Source organism: Parasteatoda tepidariorum, chromosome 5, assembly GCF_982258835.1.
Source record: "Parasteatoda tepidariorum strain Cologne lab strain chromosome 5, Ptep-v5.0, whole genome shotgun sequence".
Taxonomy (NCBI): domain Eukaryota; kingdom Metazoa; phylum Arthropoda; class Arachnida; order Araneae; family Theridiidae; genus Parasteatoda; species Parasteatoda tepidariorum.
Window position 1 is genome coordinate 75,319,548 of NC_141759.1, and position 19,096 is coordinate 75,338,643.

The window sequence follows — 19,096 nt, forward strand, 5'->3', positions numbered from 1 at the left end:
CTATATAATTAAAAATAAATGCACTGCACAAATCATTCATGAGTGACAGTAAGTGCAGTACTTGTTACCAGTGTAACAAGTACTTTTTATTCTGATTTTACATCTTTTTTTTTTCAGGAAGTAAAGATATAAAGTATGTTTAAAATCACAATGCGTTGTGATATTGATATTTATTAAATGTGATTAGAACACTTTAGACAACAATTCAATCTTTTTCAACCGTTCAGAGTAAAAAAAAACATTATTTATCAATAGAATAAACTTGTTTTCTTTCAATTATAGGAGACGTTGGCTCAAATATCTGAAAGCCTCCAAACAGCTTTTCATAGGTAGTCCGATTAGACCACTATGAAGATAAACTAGTTTACGAAAGGGCCTTTTAATAGAAAATCTATTAAAAATTAAAAAGTGGTAGTAATAAAAATTTCTTTAATTTGCCAATATGATTGGTTTATCTTATTGACATGTCAACCACTACAGACTCAGATGATAAACTGCTTTCAATTACTAATAGAACTTGGGTTCATGCGCGCAACTGGTTCATTTTTTAAATATTCTGCGCAGACTACTTATAATATCCCGTGTGGTGTCCTTCTGATGTAGGAGGAGATAATTAAATGCGATTGTTAGAGAACACCCTGTATTTATGATTTAAGTACGCCTCTTTGCTCTATACACCCTTCTGCACTTCTTTCCAAAATAATCATACACCATAAAGTCTGCACAAGTTTTTGTTGTTTTGTCTTCGAGAGAAAATAATCTAAGTAATAAGACTTCGGACTCCCATAGTATCGTACCGACACCATTTTCCTCTACGTAACAGTTCAGGCCATCCATACTCTCATAATTGCAAATGGCACAATGTGGATTATGATAGTAGTTAGAAAAAAAGCTATCTTTTCTTTCTATGGAAATCACAGCCATATAAGCCATACACCTCTCTTTCCAATAGTCATCTGTCCAATCCGATGCACATTCCGAAATAATCGGGAAAATCGTATTGTAGCAAATGGGAGTAACGGTTTTTAACTGTTCCGGAAGAAATGTAGTAAATTCGACGTCGGTTGCATTCTCTTGATTAGGGTCCATAACCCAAGTATTTCGGGTGTTATCGTAACTCAGACTCGGAACAGATGATGAATTATTAAATTTCAGAACCCATATCCTCCTGGATTCGTCGTATTGCAGGTTTGGCGTTGATGAACCTAAACCTCCTTTAATTCTAGTCTTCCTACGCATTTCAGTAAGCATCGCTATTGATGATTCATCGGCTTTAACGGCTAATTCTATATTCCATGATATTGGCTCTTCTGCACCGTAGTTTTCGTTGCAGGCAAAGCAATAATAGTTCTTATATGAAATACCTGTTATTGGATCAGTAACGGGTATTTTCAAAAAGGGATCACTTGATTCTTCGCCATCGCTATTGCAAAGTGCCTCGGTAGCGTCATCAGTTTCCACATCCGGATCACAACTTCTTATCATAGGTATATAACGGCGTATTTTTCTACCAGAGATGTAGAAACATTCGATGTTTTTCAAAGGTTCAGGATATCTGTTTCTATATCTAGAGTCTATGCAGCATGTTCCCAACAAACTGCAGAATCTGTCACAGCTGCAGTGCTCGAGAGAATCAGGATCTCTTGGTAGTTCACAAGAGTCTAAACCACTGCATGTTGCATTTAATGCAGCGATGTCTTCGTATATGACATCTATGATTGAGTTGCCCCAACATTCCAATTTTTTGAAAAACCCGGACAAGATCATCAGAACTATGATTGAAAATGCTTTCAATTGAAACTGCATGATTGGTTTCATCTAGAAAGAATAGAAATAAAATTATAAATATCAATATTTGTTAATAATGGTTTGATCCATGTATACACCTAGAGTCCTTTCAACCCATTTATGCTCAGCCACAAAAAGTTGTCTATAAATGAAATGTACCGACATGTGTTAGGTGGACTGGAAAGTAACGTCATTTCGATGCATTTGATATTTGTTCTCAAGATTTTCTTTTAAATCAAGAATGTTTTCACCCTCTTTAGCAACAACCTTTCAATGCCGGATCGAGAATGACTATAAATGGATCAAAAAAAATTAATTGGTATTTAAGACTAATGAATACTTAATGCGCCGAAACAACATTGTTTTCCAACTCTTCTCAAGTTTTCTTTATTTCCCGGAAAATTTTATTTTGATATTTATTGTGGAAGCAAAATTTAAATTTTCACTCTTTATTCTTGTTTAGATAAATGCTGATTTAAATAAATTAAACATATATTTAATAACCCTTTATATTCCAATTACTTTGCTGTTGGAACTAATATAAGCACACTTAACACACGACGACGATCTAGTGTTCGATGAGGTGCCTGCCCTCATTAGTGGGCACCAGACCTCTTAATCTAAAATTTTGCCCTAGGGCAACGATGACTAAATGGCATGTAAAAGTAGAATAAATTCCACAGAAGATTCTGTGGTCCTGGGAGAAGAGACTTTTCTTAATTTTTTTTATAACTAGTCCTAGTGTTATGATTTTGTTGGGCACCTGGGTTGCGAAGCGACCCCTATCCCATTCATCTCGAATTTTATCACTGTTTTATTTGAGCATTGAGGTAAGCAGGAAGTGGAGTTGCTCTTATGAATGTTTCAAGCACTTTGCTTGAATAACTAAAAAGGAAACAAAAAAATAAAATGAGCAGCTTGTGTGTTCTATAGTTGTGTTTGTTTGAATTTGGAGTTGTTCAGAATTGTATCAGCATGAGGAAACGTTATTTTCAGAAAGGTTGCTAAAAGGGACACACAACAGTCTTTTTATATAATTTTTAAAATTCTTAAAATAAAACGGCTATTAAGGCGTAAAAATTTTTTAACTTTAGAGTGGTGAGTGTTGATGGTGTCTCAGAGTCAATATCACCTCCTACATCGGAAAGCCTCCACACGGTTTCTTATAAGTAGTCTGCGCAGATTATTAAAAAAGGAAACCACTTGCGCGCATGAACCCAAATTCTATTTTAAAAGTACTCATTCTCATACTCATATGTGGTGGTTATCTTAGCATCAGTCCTGCCAGGGCCTCTAACTAATTCATCTGAGTGGGAATAAATAATAATTCGCCGAAGCGCAAATGAATGGTGAAATATTTTAAAAGTACTTGAGAGAAATTCATCATATTTATTTGAGAATTGAATCTGTAGAGATTTTCAAAAATTAAAAAAATTTTTAGACATATATTTGCTACCACTTTCTAATTTTTAATAGATTTCATATTAAATGGTTCTTTCCCTAATGGATTACCTTCATAGTGGTCTGTTCAGACTACCTACAAAAAACCGTGTGGAGGCTTTGCTCAGAGGTGGCATCGGAATTTACCTACCAAGAGGAATAAAGCGTTTTAGAAGAGTGTATATGTTTTTAGGTATCTAATATTGTATTAAAATTTATACTTACTATTTATTTAATTTAACATGATTTTTATCACCACTATATATAAATAAGTTAAACCTATAGTTATAAGTCTATGAAAGTATGATAAATTTTTTTCAAAATTTTTACAAAAAAATCCAAATATATTAAAGTACTTTATCATAGGTGTAAAATTCCTTTTAGCAACTGTTTACGTACTTGCCAACGGTCACTGAAAAAGATTATACAAAGTGGTAGTAAAACAACAGCTGAAGTTTGAAATATTTTATAAAGCTTGAACATTTAAGAGATGAATAAGTTTACAAATCAATCATATCTACATATTTTTTAATTACTGATTTGTCGTAGTATGCATTTTTTTTAAAAACTTTAATTTCAAGATCTAATACGTCTTTAATTTGAAGATTTAACACTAAGAAAAGTTTTTCTAAACAGCCGTACAAGTCAGCAGCTTTGTGTTTATATTTATACTATCAGGATTATTTCTTTTTTCGCTTTTCAAAACAATCATCGGATATACGCGTTAGATCTTTCCAAAACAACAAATAACTTAGTCAACAATGGGTTAAAAAAATAAACTGTCCTTTTAAAGAGCCATTTAAGCCCAATTGGGTTTAAAAAAATGTTTCCTTTTTTTTTCAAAAAAAGAAAAATATATATAGCATATGTGTTTCACAATAAATATTTATTGCAGGTGCAAAATAACCCAGCTAAAAATAAACTGCAGAAAATCTACAGAAAAAATGCAGTTTGAAGACTGTGGTGATTTAGCCAATTCCGCTACAGAATTTTTGAAGTCGAAACACTGCAAAATTACTGCAGTTTGTAAACTGCAGTACATTTTACTGTTAATTTACAAAATGTCATTATTTAGTGGTGCCATCTATCGTGAGCGATAGAAAATACTATAGTTTTTGCTTAAAAAAAATTCCTTTTGAAAAAAAGTTTTTGATAGAATTTTATTTTCATCTATTCTCAATTTAATTAACTAATTAGGAAATATAATACTCATGAAAGTTTTCGTTGTGAATATGTCGACGCATGTATCATGGGTTTCGAACTCGTTTCATATCTGACGTGAGATTGACCAATCAACCCTCTCGGCTATAGCCCTATGTCAAGACGGCTGCAAAGAACTAAATAGTTTCATGAGTTGGGTCTTGTTGGTGAGGATAAAGTTTTTGTGCTTTAAATCAAATAAGGTGAAAATACAGTTAATAAAATTTCTCTGAGTTAACTGTTTGAATATTATAATTTTATGGTTATCCAATTGTTTTGATTGTTTACGGTAAAATGACAATTAAATGGATTATTACTTAAGAGTGTTTTTTATGAAAAATTCCTAGCATTGCAGATTTAAGTTTTTTTCTCCTAAGTTTAGTTATTTTTCTTTTAAGTTTAATTTTTAAAAGTAAGGAGGTCTAAACGAATTTTTAAAGTAAGGAGTTTTGTAAATATTATGCTCATTTAGGTTCAATTGTAAATGCTATGAGTTATTTTTTTTTCAAACAACCTTATTTGCTTAATTTATAAAGCTTTATTTTTAAGTAATGAAAAAGGTATATTGTTTAAAATTGCCTAAATTTATTTAAGACAAACTTCAGAAACAAAGTAAAATAATTAAATTTTTGAAGGAGAGATAAAAAATCTGGATTAATTATCCCTTTTCAAATTCAATTTTGTAAACTCCTTTGATATAAATTTGTTTAAAATCCAAACTAAATATTTGTTTTGATTAGAAAAAATAAGTATAATTTTTGTTCTACAAAAATCCTAGCTTAGTATGAATTCAAATAAAGAAACTAACATTAACTACTTGCCTTTACTTTAATATTGTTTTTACCATAAACTTTGCGCAAACATAGTTTTCTTAAGTCAAAAAGAAATCTATAATAAAAATTAATAAAAATAAAATTAGTAATAAATTTACTAAAATATAGCAATATTTAAATACCTAATTTTAGGCATATTTTGAAACAATTAAATTGTGTCAAAATCTTACTTAAAAGTTATTGACGCTTCTGAATTATAAATAATTACAACTAAATCAAGTATGTATTTTATGAATATTATCTTTTAAGAATATAGATAGTGTACGTTATTTCCGTTATCAATACATATGTTTAGAATTGTTACCTACTTATAAGAAATTAATTTATTATCAAGAAAAAAAAAGCCATAAGCATTGTAAAATGTTGATATACCAACCAGGAAAACAAGATTGAAAATATCAAATTCTTTCAATTTTACAACAATGAAAAGTAACTGCAGTTTTTCTGCAAATTCATCAGAAAGTATACTTCTGCAACAATGACTGCATAATTACTTCAAATTTACTGCAGAATAACCACGGATTTAAAGATTCAGTTTCTTCGAAATTTATGATTTTAAAGTGACCTCACTTAAACTGCAGTAATTTTGTAGACAATAGCTAAAAGTTTTTTCGAAATAAATTACTGAAAAATTACTTCACATTAGCTGCGAAATAACTGCAGTGTTTTTACAGTTAAGATTGCACTGTAGAAAATTTGCAGTTAACTCTAGAAAAACTATAAAATTACTTCAGTTCTGTAGAAAAACTGCAGTTTATTTTTAGCTGGGTGGTAGTCAGAAGTTAACTTCTGACTACCACTAAATTTTAATAATATTTTTGTTTAAAGTCAATTTTGATAATGTTACAAGAGAACAGTGAACTTAAAGACTTGCTGAAGGACCAAGACGTACTGCATCTTCTCACAACTTTAATCCAGGGGAATTCCCCATACAACTGATGTACTACTGAATCAACTCATGCCTCACCTCATCATGGACTTATTATCTGATCCTAACTTTGAACTGTATATGACCTCTGGACTAAATGCCAAAACAGTATAGATGAATCGGTTAGAAGCGCTTCGCGCTTAACACCGAGATTCCACTCATATCAATCAATCAATCAAAAGTTACAAGAGATACCAACTTGCTCCGCACAGCAATATATATATTTTGATGTGGTAGTTTATCAATTCTGATTCTTGGCTTAATAAATTCAATTTAGTACATTTTTATCCACCACTATTTCTAAATAATTCGTAGGCTTTTATGATTCACCACTTTATAGTACTTATGTCATGCTATACCTTTTAAAAAGCAAGCAAAAAATAATCAAATATTTGCAAAATTTACTTTGTAGTTATTTACCGTTTTTTAAATTATTTCGGCGTGTCCGGAGCAGTTGGCATCTCTGCGTTACAGTTGGAGACAGGGGTGAAAGCGAGACGGAAAAGAGGAAAGGCTGGTAGTAAAACCATTTCAGTTATAGCTAGTTTTGGGGAGGAGTTTACTTATTCTTTTTTTAAATTTTCCAACAATATCTACTTTATCTTGGAAAAGAAGCAGTTTTATATATATGCCAGCATTATGAAAGAAATCTTGATAGTTACAGATATTTCATTTTTTTCGAAAAAAATGCTGGAATGAAATGTTTTAAGTACCAGGTTTTTCTCTTTTCCGTCTTGCTATATAAGGGCTTTCACCCATGGTTGGAGACAAAAAAATTTTTGCATTGGATATAAACAAAAGCCTTCTACAAGATTTTCAATATATCAGTGATGTTACGTACAATGCGCCAAAAAAAAAAAACGGACCTCCCTGAATAACTTATGCTCTAATGATTAGATCTTCACGATCTACTCTATCTTAATGGTTCGAGTAGGTGACCTCAAATATACTAATTAGTTAGCGCAGACGATATTTTAAGTTACGAAGTCAAACACAAGAATGTTCTTTCTCTGATTAAATGCATACCATACCTGCCAACACTCACTCTTTTCGAGAATAGATTTTCCAAGTGGTAGTAAAACAATTACCGAAAAACTATCTTCCTCAAAAATATATTTATATTTTAATCAGGTTAAAATTCGCTATCGTAAGCACTAATATGATTTTATATATTTGTTGTAGTCGTTTATATGTAATGGTGGTCAAACTCATTTATAATTATTATTATAATTCAAAAAGTTTAACGGAATAACATGAATTTCGCTACCACTTTAAATGGGGAAATAAAATCTTCCGGGAAAACCGGAAGAGTTGGAAGCTATGTTAAACGTACCTCTTTTCAATGATTTTGCATTTTTAACCCACAAAATATAAGAGGTAACCGCAATCTGAGATATATGGTTTGGACAGGAGAGTGGTTCAAAGTTTTGAGTCCTTCATGTTAATTTTATCTTCGGTGTATTTCGTCATATCTAGAAAAAAAATGTAACGAATTGGAAAATTTTTCCACACAATTATAAAATTCGCTTATACAAAGATAATAAATTTCACAAAAAATAAATCACCACGAAAAAAATAAATTTCAGTAAATATTTACTTTTTTTTATTTTACTTAATAATCGTCGAAAAAACTTAAATTGTAAGGTATACGATTTTTACATGAAGTTAAAGTTTCTAATTTCGCATGGCAAAACACGAAATTTGAATGAAATCGTTTGAATAGTTCCTAAAAATCGATTTTTAAATATACGACTTTTTTAAAATTGGATTTCTCAAGAACTATTATGAGGTAAAAAGTGATGAAATGATGTACAAAACTGTATACCTTACAATTCACAATTTCTTCGACTATTATTACAAAAAATAATAAATATTTGCTGAAATTTATTTTTTGGGTGGAATTATCTTTGGATAAGCGAATTTTAAAACTGAGCACAAAATTTTTCCAATTCACCTAAAAATTTCTCGAGATGTGACGAAATTTTAAATTTAACTTTAAGGAGACCAATTTTTGGATAGCTCTCCTGACCAAACTATTAAGACCATATTTCCCAAGATTGCGGCTACCCTCTATATTTTTGGGATCAGAAATCCGAATCTGTTGAAAATAAAGGTATGTTTATTCAGAGAAAGTACGATCTGTACCTAATTTCGTCACTTAAGACCATATATGGCAACGTTACTTATAAAAAGTAACGAGTAAAAGTACAAGTATTTTTTAAAAAAGTAACGAGTAAAAAGTAAAAAGTTCTTATTTTAAAAAGTAACGAGTAAAAAGTACAAGTAAAAGTACAAGTACTAAACAAAAAAAGTAACGATTTAAAAGTACATTTTTAGGAAATCGAAAATTCAAAGTAACCTAAAATTTTATTGAATAATATTCTTATGTTCTTTAATGTTTTTGCAAAATTGTTGTTATTTATTTAATTATTTTTAATTTTGAAAGTTATGGATATTAATTTATTTTTAAATTCGGAGGAATATTATAATATAGTTTTATAATATAATCGTATAATATAATTTTAAAATCAAATATAATTCTAATATCAAACTTTTTATGGATTTGCACGAAAAAGAAATTTTATCTATTGACTTTAATTTTTAGTTTATTATTTTTGTTTAATTAAATTACCATTGATTTAGAATTGTTTTACTCTTTAGAAACGCGTTTTCAAAACACAAGCATAAACAAAGCAAACACGGGGTTTCAGATAGCTTTGTGATCTTTGAGCTAGTAAAAAATAATTGAATGTGTGTATAAGTTGAAACAGATGGTATTTAAAAACGAAGTTAGCTGTGAATGCATATATATTGCATTCACAGCTTTTTTTTACTTATTTTTTTTTTTTTAAAGAAAGCTTACCGAGTTTTAGAAAAAAGTAACGATTTCATTCGATATTTCCGTTACAAATACTTTTACTTTTTCCCTAAAAAAGTAACGAAAGTACAAGTAAAAGTACTAAATTTAAAAAGTAACGAAGTACAAGTAAAAGTACGTACTTTTTACTTGTACCGGCGGTACAAGTAACGAAAGTCAAAGTACTGCCATGTATGCTTAAGACATAGTCTGCACTAATTAATTAGCATAATTGAGGTCAACCGCCCGAGCCATTAAGATTAAGTCCTTGAAAGTGAATATCCGAACATTAGATCAAAAGTTATTCAGGGTGGTCCCTTTTTTTGGTGCACTGTACAAGAAAAAAAATTGTAGAAACCTAATATCATTTCTTCATTTAACAATTCATTTGTAACTACCAACAAATATTGCATAATCAATGATGTACAGTTAAAACAAAAAGTCTCCATCTCATTCATTTTTAATAATAAACTGAAAGAAAAAAATTATTAAAGAGAATAAGGTACCAAATCTTTAAAATCTCAAAAAATCTCCCTTTTATTCATTTTTAATAATGAACTGATAGAAAAAGTTATTATAAAGAATAAGGTTCCAAATCTTTAAAATCTCAAAAAGTCTCCGTTTTATTCATTTTTAATAATAAACAGAAAGAAAAAATTATTATAAAGAATAAGGTACCAAATCTTTAAAATCTCAAAAAATCTCCCTTTTATTCATTTTTAATAATAAACTGAAAGAAAAAATTATTATGAAGAATAAGGTAACAAGTCTTTAAAATCTCAAAAAATCTCCCTTTCATTCATTTTTAATAATAAACTGAAAGAAAAAATTATTATGAAGAATAAGGTAACAAGTCTTTAAAATCTCAAAAAATCTCCCTTTCATTCATTTTTAATAATAAACTGAAAGAAAAAAATATTATGAAGAATAAGGTAACAAATCTTTAAAATCTCAAAAAATCTCCCTTTCATTCATTTTTAATAATAAACTGAAAGAAAAAATTATTATGAAGAATAAGGTAACAAGTCTTTAAAATCTCAAAAAATCTCCCTTTCATTCATTCTTAATAATAAACAGAAAGAAAAAATTATTACAAAGAATTAGGTACCAAATCTTTAAAATCTCAAAAAATCTCCCTTTCATTCATTCTTAATAATAAACAGAAAGAAAAAATTATTATGAAGAATAAGGTAACAAATCTTATCTATAACAAACTAATCACCACTTTTACGTTTTTAGGTGCACTCACCATTACTGATATATTAAAAAATTGAACTTTTTTTTCTGCCATTGATTATATGATGACTATAAGCTTTGTAGATGCTGGATTATTCAAATTCGTACAATAATTATTTCTATTCATCTTGCAAACAATTTCCATGCTAATAAATTTCATTTTTAAGCCAAAAAAATATATATATATTATTTTTCAAATTATAATTTCGGAAAATTGTTTAAAATCTTAATTTTTAAATAAAATGTTTCTTTTTTCTTAAATCAAGCAATGCTTCATAACAATTTTTAATAATTTAAGTTCAACCATTTGGGCAAAATTTAAAAAATAATAAATTTAAGTTCTTTTTGAAATTTTAGCTTGGGAGTCAAATAAACTGAGTTTATTAGTGATGCTTACGTGAGAGCGGATATTTAGTGTTAAAAAAAAATCAGAATAGGTAAACTTTCATTGCTCAGATAATTTTATGGAAGTAAAGTTGCCAACTATACCAGCAAAAAGCAAATATGCTGTCGAAATCTGCCGAAACCGTTGTGAGAAAGGGGGAAACAAAACCAGTTTCATTGATTGATAATCTCTAATAATGACCTTTCAACTTCTTTCCGTTTACACTTGTAAAGAAAAATTAATAATGGTGAAAAACAAAGTAAAACTCAGGTCTCCGTGCGAGGCAAATCAAACAAGTTTTCAGAGTTTCAAGATAATCTAAAAATATGTTCATCTTGAAGCTCAGGAATCTTGTTTCCTTCACTCGAATGCAGAATCTCAAATTAACGACATGAGTTTTTCTCCAACTCTCCGTAGCCTTTAGGTATGCAACCTGCCCTAATTAGCCTCTCTGGGCTACCACAGGTTTTTTTCTTTTTCTCCTTTTATTTATAATCTATTTTTTTCGCTGATAACAATACAATATCTATTAAAAATCTGCTTTGATTTCCTCATTCACATCGAGAATGGTTGTCTATTTTTGTGCATTCGAATCATGAAGATTTTTCCCTTTCATAGTTTTAGAAACAAATTTAGTCAATACAGTATCAAGTAAATTTTTACTCTCTGTAACCTTTCAAACATTCCTAAAATATGAATACTAAAATAATAGGTAATAACACATTGTTACAGTAAAAACCTTTTTTAATGCTGACGTTTCCTCAATTTGTATAAGATAAGGAGCGAAAGCTAAGAATATTTTTATGCGAGGGAAGCATATAAACATAAAAATATTCTTGCAAATTAAGAATATTATTAATAATAAAATTTATTCTTGAAAGACAAAAAAATTCTTGCTAATTAAAAACAATTTTGTAAATTAAAAAAAAAAAACATGTTAGTTTAGAATAAAAACTCTTGTAAATTAAGAAAATTTTTGGAAATTAAAAATATTCCTGAATTGTAAGAATATTCTTATAAATTAAGATAATTCTTCGAAATTAAGAATATTCTTGAAAATTCCAAATATTTTTGTAAAATATAAATGACCTTAAAAGTTTTGTATAATTTTTGTAAATTAAAGGATATTTGAAAATTAAACATATTCTTGAAAGTTAAGAGTACTTTTAAAATAAGATTATTTTGTATGCTCGTAAATTAAGAGTATTTTGTAAATTGAGAAAAATCTTGTAAATTAAAAACATTCCTGTTTGTTTTGAATATCTTTGCAAATTAAGAATATTTTATTAATTAAGTATGTATTTTCAGCATTCTTCCATTCAAAAGCATTCTTCCATTTTTTTACGTAAAAAGGGGAAAATTTAAAAACTATCATATTGTTGATAAAGAAACGTTGCATAATTGATGTCAGAATTTTTTCTAAAATTTCATATCTTTCATTAACTTCAAGTTTCTTGCGAAACATTTTGTAGGGAACTAAACTGAGGTTACCTATGGTAAGGAATAAAAGAAGAAACTTTCTAAAATAACAGACTACAAAACTTAGACCATATTTTATGAGCAAAGCTATTTTTCTATGTATATCTATTAAAACTTATATGTTATGGAGGAGAAAAAATTTTTACATTTAATTTTAAAAATATTTGTTACGACTAGTAAAATTGTTTTGTGAAGATCAGGAAATTCTGAAGTTGTGAAAGCATATAAACTTTATAAAACGAAAATTTTCTCTTTAAAAGTATGAACTTGGCATGAAATTAAACGCTCATGACACCAAATTAAGGTTTGAAAAATATGATTTAATTAGTGTAAAAAAATTATCTTAATTTCCTGGTTATTTTAATGAAAATTAAAAAAATTTTGAATTGTTTAAATTTTTTCGCGTTTTGAAATGGTCGTTGTGTTGGTCATTTCTAGTAGTCACCATCGTATTCCTTTGGCGGTTTACTGAAAAAATGATATTAAAAACAATAATTTTGTTGCATTTTAATTTTTTTTCTTGTAAGCAATGCTTACTGCTCCTCCGTAACATTGGATTCTGAGTTTTTCGGAAAGTAATTTTGTTTTGAATGAAACACAATCTTCTTATAGTGAATAAATATTTTATTGAATTATATATTGCCCATTTTGTTGCATTACCTTTTCCCATCCTTCCGGCAGTAGCATGATTCCCTAGCTTAAAACATTCTTGTTTTTTACTGGTCAAAATCAATCGAGGTTGACTTTTAACCTTCTCATTTCATATAACTGTCGCTGCACAGCCGACTCAATTTTGAGTTTACGGCTACCATTGTTCAACGTCGTAGCCTTGTAATTTTGAACAAAACCCTGTAGACAAGCGAACTCAAGGATCAAGCATTGGGAGAAATTTTCCCGTCGTGGAGTACTTTTTGATGGAACTAACCATCATTTGCGTTACATCAAGAGAAAAACCACTATAACCTCCCACGGCTGGTCTGACGGCAAGGGGAATCTCACCCATGATCCGTCTAACACTGAGGATGTTTTACGTTAGCACTGTGGTCAGCGAAAGGCCGATGCTGAATTCGAATCGACGGCTGTGAGCAAATACAATGATGTCCTCCGTTGAGAAAAAATTCAATTGCTTTCCGAACAACCCTATAGTATACTACACTGAAGAGCCAGAAAAACTGGTACACCCATGAGTATACAAATAAAGGGGTATGGAGCCAATCAAAGTACAGCGCTGCGATCGGCAATGCGTATATAAGACAACGAGTGTCTAGCACAGTTCTTAGATCGGTTACTGCTGCTACAATGCCAGGTTATACAGATTTAATAGAGTTTGAACGTGGTGTTATAGTCGGCGCACGGGAGATGGAACATAGCACCTCCGAAATAGCAATGAAATTTTGATTTTCACTTACGACCATTTCACGAGTATAACGTGCGTATCGGAAATCCACCAAAATCCCAAGAATGAACATTATTGAACGTATTTGGAATGCCTTGCAACGTGATGTTCAGAAGATATCCCCACTCCCTCTTACTCCCACTGGTTTATGGACAGCCCTGCAGGATTCATGGTGTCAATTATCTCCAGCACTACTTCACACATTGATCGAATCCATGCCACGTCGTGTTGCGGCACTTCTGCGTACTCGCGGGGGACCTTCGCGATATTAGACAGGTATACCAGTTTTTTTGACTCTTCAGTGTAATTTGTTACACTTGCAATTTTATTTATTAATTTTCTAGAGTCATTTCTGTGCAGCAAAACTTTAACGTTCCCTCGGGTTTTTAATAAATTTAATAGTAGTAAAACATAAACATAAAAATTAAAACTAGTCAAAATTTGCTCTTTAAGATATTGCAACAACAATTAGAGGTCTGAATAAGCCAAGTTTCTTTTAAAGATATATTTTCTTTACGAAAGGACATATCGTGTTGATCCAAAAGATAATAAAAGATCGAATATTGCCTACTTTTTGTTAACATTATATAATTTTCCTAAGACACATGAGACTAAATGCATGAGACTCTATTATCTAAGACCCTGATTTTATTTCGACATAAATTGTTTCACTATAAAAATAATGATTTTAAACATACCTTTAATTAGATTCAAAATAAAAGAATGTAGTGCAGTGATTAAAGCCTATCCAATTGCTTTAGAGAAGAAAGTAATTCAAGTTCTGGGGGAAATATCAAGTAGCTGGCTGATTAAAAGATCAAAACCGGATCGAGTAAGATTTCTCTTTAGTCAAATGATTTGATAATTTGCATTCTTCAAGGCTACAAGTGTGACGGGAATTAAATAATAGCTACTATATTTATATACATTTAATAAAATACGTATTATTAAAATGAATGATCTTTTTGACCTTGTTAATGTCGATTCGTGTTTATTTTTTTGTTGTTGCACATTTAATGGTAACTGCAATAAAAAAAGTAATTTCATTAGAAGGAGATTTTTTTCGTGATTGAACTTAAATACATCTAATGTAACACATTAAAGTATTTTTAAAAAAATGCAGATCAATTATGGTTTTTCAAGCAGATACAGTGCAATCAAGGTATTCAAACAAAATGTTTTGAGTGGATTCAGCACAAAATCAAGAGTTTTCAAAGATTTTAAATAGATATAACAAGATCAGATGCTTTTGGATAGATACTGCACATTCAGCTAGTTTTGGATTGATCACAATTATATGGGTTTTCGAATAGCTATATCACAATCAAGTGGTTTTGAACAGATCTCAAACATGGGTTTGCGAATGGATACATCACAATCAAATGGTTTCGAACAGGTCACAAACATGGGATTGCGAATCGATACATCACAATAAAGTGGTTTCGAACAGATCACAAACATGGGTTTGCGAATGGATACATCACAATCAAATGGTTTCGAACAGATCACAAACATGGGTTTGCGAATAGATACATGAAAATCAAATGATTTCGAACAGATTGCAAACATGGGTTTGCGAATGGATACATCACAATCAAATGGTTTCGAACAGATCACAAACATGGGATTGCGAATCGATACATCACAATAAAGTGGTTTCGAACAGATCACAAACATGGGTTTGCGAATGGATACATCACAATCAAATGGTTTCGAACAGATCACAAACATGGGTTTGCGAATAGATACATCACAATCAAATGACTTCGAACAGATCACAAACATCGGTTTGAGAATGGATACATCAAGATCAGGTAGTTTCGAACAAATCACAATCATGTTTTTTCGAATAGATACATTATAATCAGGTGGTTTCAAATAGCTCACAATCACGGTTCCTTGAATAGATAAATCCTAATTAAGTAGTTTCGAACGGATCACAATTATATGTTTTTGATTTTATATATAGCAATAAGGTATTTTTAAAATAGATCCCTTAACATTATACCTGGGACATTAAGGTACTGTATCCCTAGTAAACTTACATATTTTGCTAAGCTCAATCATTACCTATTACATCAGAGAGCCACAACACGGTTTTTATGAGTAGTCTACGCAGACTATTTAAAAAGTGAATCAGTTGTGGTCATGAATCCAAATTCTTTTAATTGAGCAATTGAGAGAAATGTATCATAGATATTTAAGTATTGAATCTGTAGAGGTTGACAAGTAAATAAGACAACCAATCATATTCAAAAATTGAACAAATTTTTAGACATATATTTATTACCACTTCCTTATTTTTATTACATTTTTTATTAAATGGCTCTATCGCAAACTTGTCTATCTTCATAATGGTCTGATCGGACCAATTACATAAAGTAGAGACTTTCAGTTACAGGAGACGGTGGCTCAGTCACCTTGCGCATTATACCAACGCTGATTCTATATCTGAAAGCCTCCACACTGTTTTTTACAGATAGTCTGATCAGACCACTATGAAGGTAAACTAGCTAACGAAAGAGCTTTTGTATAGAAAATCTATTTAGAATTAGAAAATGGAAGCAAATATTTGATTGAAATTTTTTTATTTGGGAATATGATTGATTTGCCTTATTGACATGTCAACCACTACAGACTCAATACTAATATTATTTGATAAATTGCTATCAATTACTTTTAAAATAGAATTTGGGTTCATCCACACAACTGGTTCACTTTTTAAATAATCTGCGCAGACTACTTATAAAATGCCGTGTGGAGGCATTCTGATGCAGGAGGTGCTGATTAGATGCGGTAGTTGGAGAACACCCTGTATTTATGATTTAAGTACGCCTCTTTGATCTATATACCCTTCTGCACTTCTTTTCAAAATGATCATACACCATAAAGTCTGCACAAGTTTTTGTTGCTTTGTCTTGGAGAGAAAATAATCTAAGTAATAAAACTTCGGAATGCCACATTGGGCGATAGAAAGTTTTTAAATGTACAAAACAATTCACGTCATCCATACTCTCATAATTGCAAATGGCGCAATGTGGATTACGGTAGTAGTTTCTTCGGATTGAAATCACAGCCATGTAAGCCATACACCTCTTTTTCATATTGTCATCTGTCCAATCCGATGCACATTCTGAAATAAGTGGGGAAAACATATGGTAGCAAATGGGTGTAACGTTTTTTAACTGTTCAGGAAAAGATGCATGAAATTTGACGTCGGTTGCATTCTCTTGATTGGGGTCCATAATCCAAGTTCTTCGGGTATAATCGTAACGCAGACTCGGAACAGATGATGAATTAGAAACTTTCAAAACCCTCGCTTGCCAGAATGCGTCGTATTGCAGATTTGGTACTGATGAACCTGAACTTTCTTCAATTCCAGCCATCTGTGGAATACGCGCTTTAGACTTTTTTTTCGCTGCTGCTGATTTATCGATTTTAGTGGCTAATTCTATATTCCATGGTATTGGCTCTTCTGTACCATAGTTTTTGTTGCAGGCAAAGCAATAGTAGTTTTTATATGAGATACCAGTTATTGGATCAGTAACGGGTATTTTCAAAAAGGGATCGCTTAATAATTCGCCATTACTTTTGCAAAACATCTCGGTAAATATACCATTTTCCAAATCCGGATCACAACTTTTTATCATAGGTATATAACGGTGTTTGTCTTTTCTAGTAGGGATGTGTAAACATTCGATGTTCTTCAATGGTTTAGAATATCTGTTTCTATATCTAGAGTCTATGCAGCATGTTCCCAACAAACTGCAGAATCTGTCACAGCTGCAGTGCTCGAGAGAATCAGGATCTCTTGGTAGTTCACAAGAGTCTAAACCACTGCATGTTGCATTTATTGCATTGACGTCTTCGTATGTGACATCTACGAATGAGGTGCCCCAACATTCCAATTTTTTGAAAGACCCGGACAAGACAATCATAACTATGATTGAAAATGTTTTCAATTGAAACTGCATGATTGGTTTCATGTAGAAAGAATAGAAATAAAATTATAAATGTCAATATTTGTTAATAATGGTTTGATTCATGTATACCATTAGAGTCCTTTTAACCCACTTATGCTCAGCCACAAAAAGTGGTCCATAAATGAAAAGTACTGACGTGTATTAGGTGGACTGGAAAGTAATATCGTTTCGGAGCATTTGATATTTGTTATCTAGATTTTCTTTTAAATCAAGAATGTATTCACCCTCATTAAGGACAACCTTTCAATGCCGGATCGAAAATGAATATAAATGGAATAAAAAAAATGAATTGGTTTTTAAGACTAATGAATGCTTAATGCGCCTAAACGACATTGTTTTCCGTATCTTCTCAAGTATTCTTTAATTCCCGGAACATTTTATTTTGATATTTATTGTGGAAGCAAAATTTAAATTTTCACTCTTTATTCTTGTTTAGATAAATGCTGATTTAAAAAATTTAAACGTGTATTTAATAACTTTAGCTGGCACCAGACATTTTCATCTAAAATTTTGTCCTAGGGCAATGTAACAATGACTAAATGGCATGTAAAAATAGAATAAATTCATCAGAAGATTTTGTGGTCCTAGGATAGGAGAATTAACATACGACAGTCTTTTTAAACAATTTTTAAAATTCTTAAAATAAAATGGTTACTAATTTCTGAGGTATAAAAATTTTTAACTTTAGAGTGGTGATTGTTGATGGCGTCTTAGAGGTGACATCGTATTGCTAAGGGTTAAATTTCAATCAGCTTACAATCTTAATTGAATTGGAATTTACCTACCCATAGGAATAAAGGTCCACATTGAACAGTTTTAATAAAATATATTCACTTAAAAGATGCTAATTATGAAAAAAAAATTGAAATATACACAAATTCAAGTTGAAAGGACTCAATCAAGTAATACATATAATCACTCAAACTCGAGTGAAAATCGCACAAGTTTGAATGAAAACTATCCACTCAAATGGTGCTAAAAATCGCTGAAACAGGAGTTAAAATCACTCAAGTTTGAGTAAAAAATTTTTCACTCAAACTTAAGCTATTTCCCTTTAACTCTTACACGAGAGTGATTTTAACTCAAGACGAGAAGGCCGCTTTTTTTTCTAGTTGAACGAGTTAAATGGCACTCAAAGTGAGTTATTTTCACTCGTTCATTTTAAGTGAGTAGCAAGCATTTTTATTTATTACGGCAATTAAAGAAAAATACTTGCATACAACATGATGCAGTCAAAGCAATACTCAAGGGGGGGGGGTGTATTGTCCTGGTGCCGCTGAGAGGACAATAAAAATGTATTTCAAAAATAGTGTTTATCAATTGTTGTTGTTTTTTAAGTAAATCGCAAAAATTTATATCTGTATAAAAACTAAAATTTTTTATATTCACGCTGTATGTTCATAATCCTTGTATGTTCATAATCTGAAATTAAAATATTTTCAATATTAAGAAAAACAAAATTCATAATATTAATTTATTGAAGTATTTGTATACAACATATTTAATTACATAACATTTAATATAATTGCATTTTTATACTAAAATAACTATGCACACTTTTTAAGAAAATG

At 30.4% G+C, this 19,096-nt stretch overlaps 2 protein-coding genes across 2 annotated transcripts; both read right to left on the reverse strand.

The window, feature by feature from the left end:
* Positions 1–38: 38 nt before the first annotated feature.
* On the reverse strand, positions 39–14,369 carry LOC147809520 (uncharacterized). The gene is made up of 2 exons (XM_087164252.1): positions 14,241–14,369; positions 39–1,818 (listed from the first exon to the last, which is right to left on the reverse strand). The coding sequence occupies exon 2, from the start codon at positions 1,816–1,818 to the stop codon at positions 652–654; it is 1,167 nt and encodes a 388-aa protein (XP_087020378.1). The 5' UTR covers positions 14,241–14,369; the 3' UTR covers positions 39–651.
* Positions 14,370–16,367: 1,998 nt separating this feature from the next.
* LOC147809521 (uncharacterized) lies at positions 16,368–17,480 on the reverse strand. The gene has a single exon (XM_087162858.1). The coding sequence runs from the start codon at positions 17,478–17,480 to the stop codon at positions 16,368–16,370; it is 1,113 nt and encodes a 370-aa protein (XP_087018984.1).
* Positions 17,481–19,096: the final 1,616 nt, after the last annotated feature.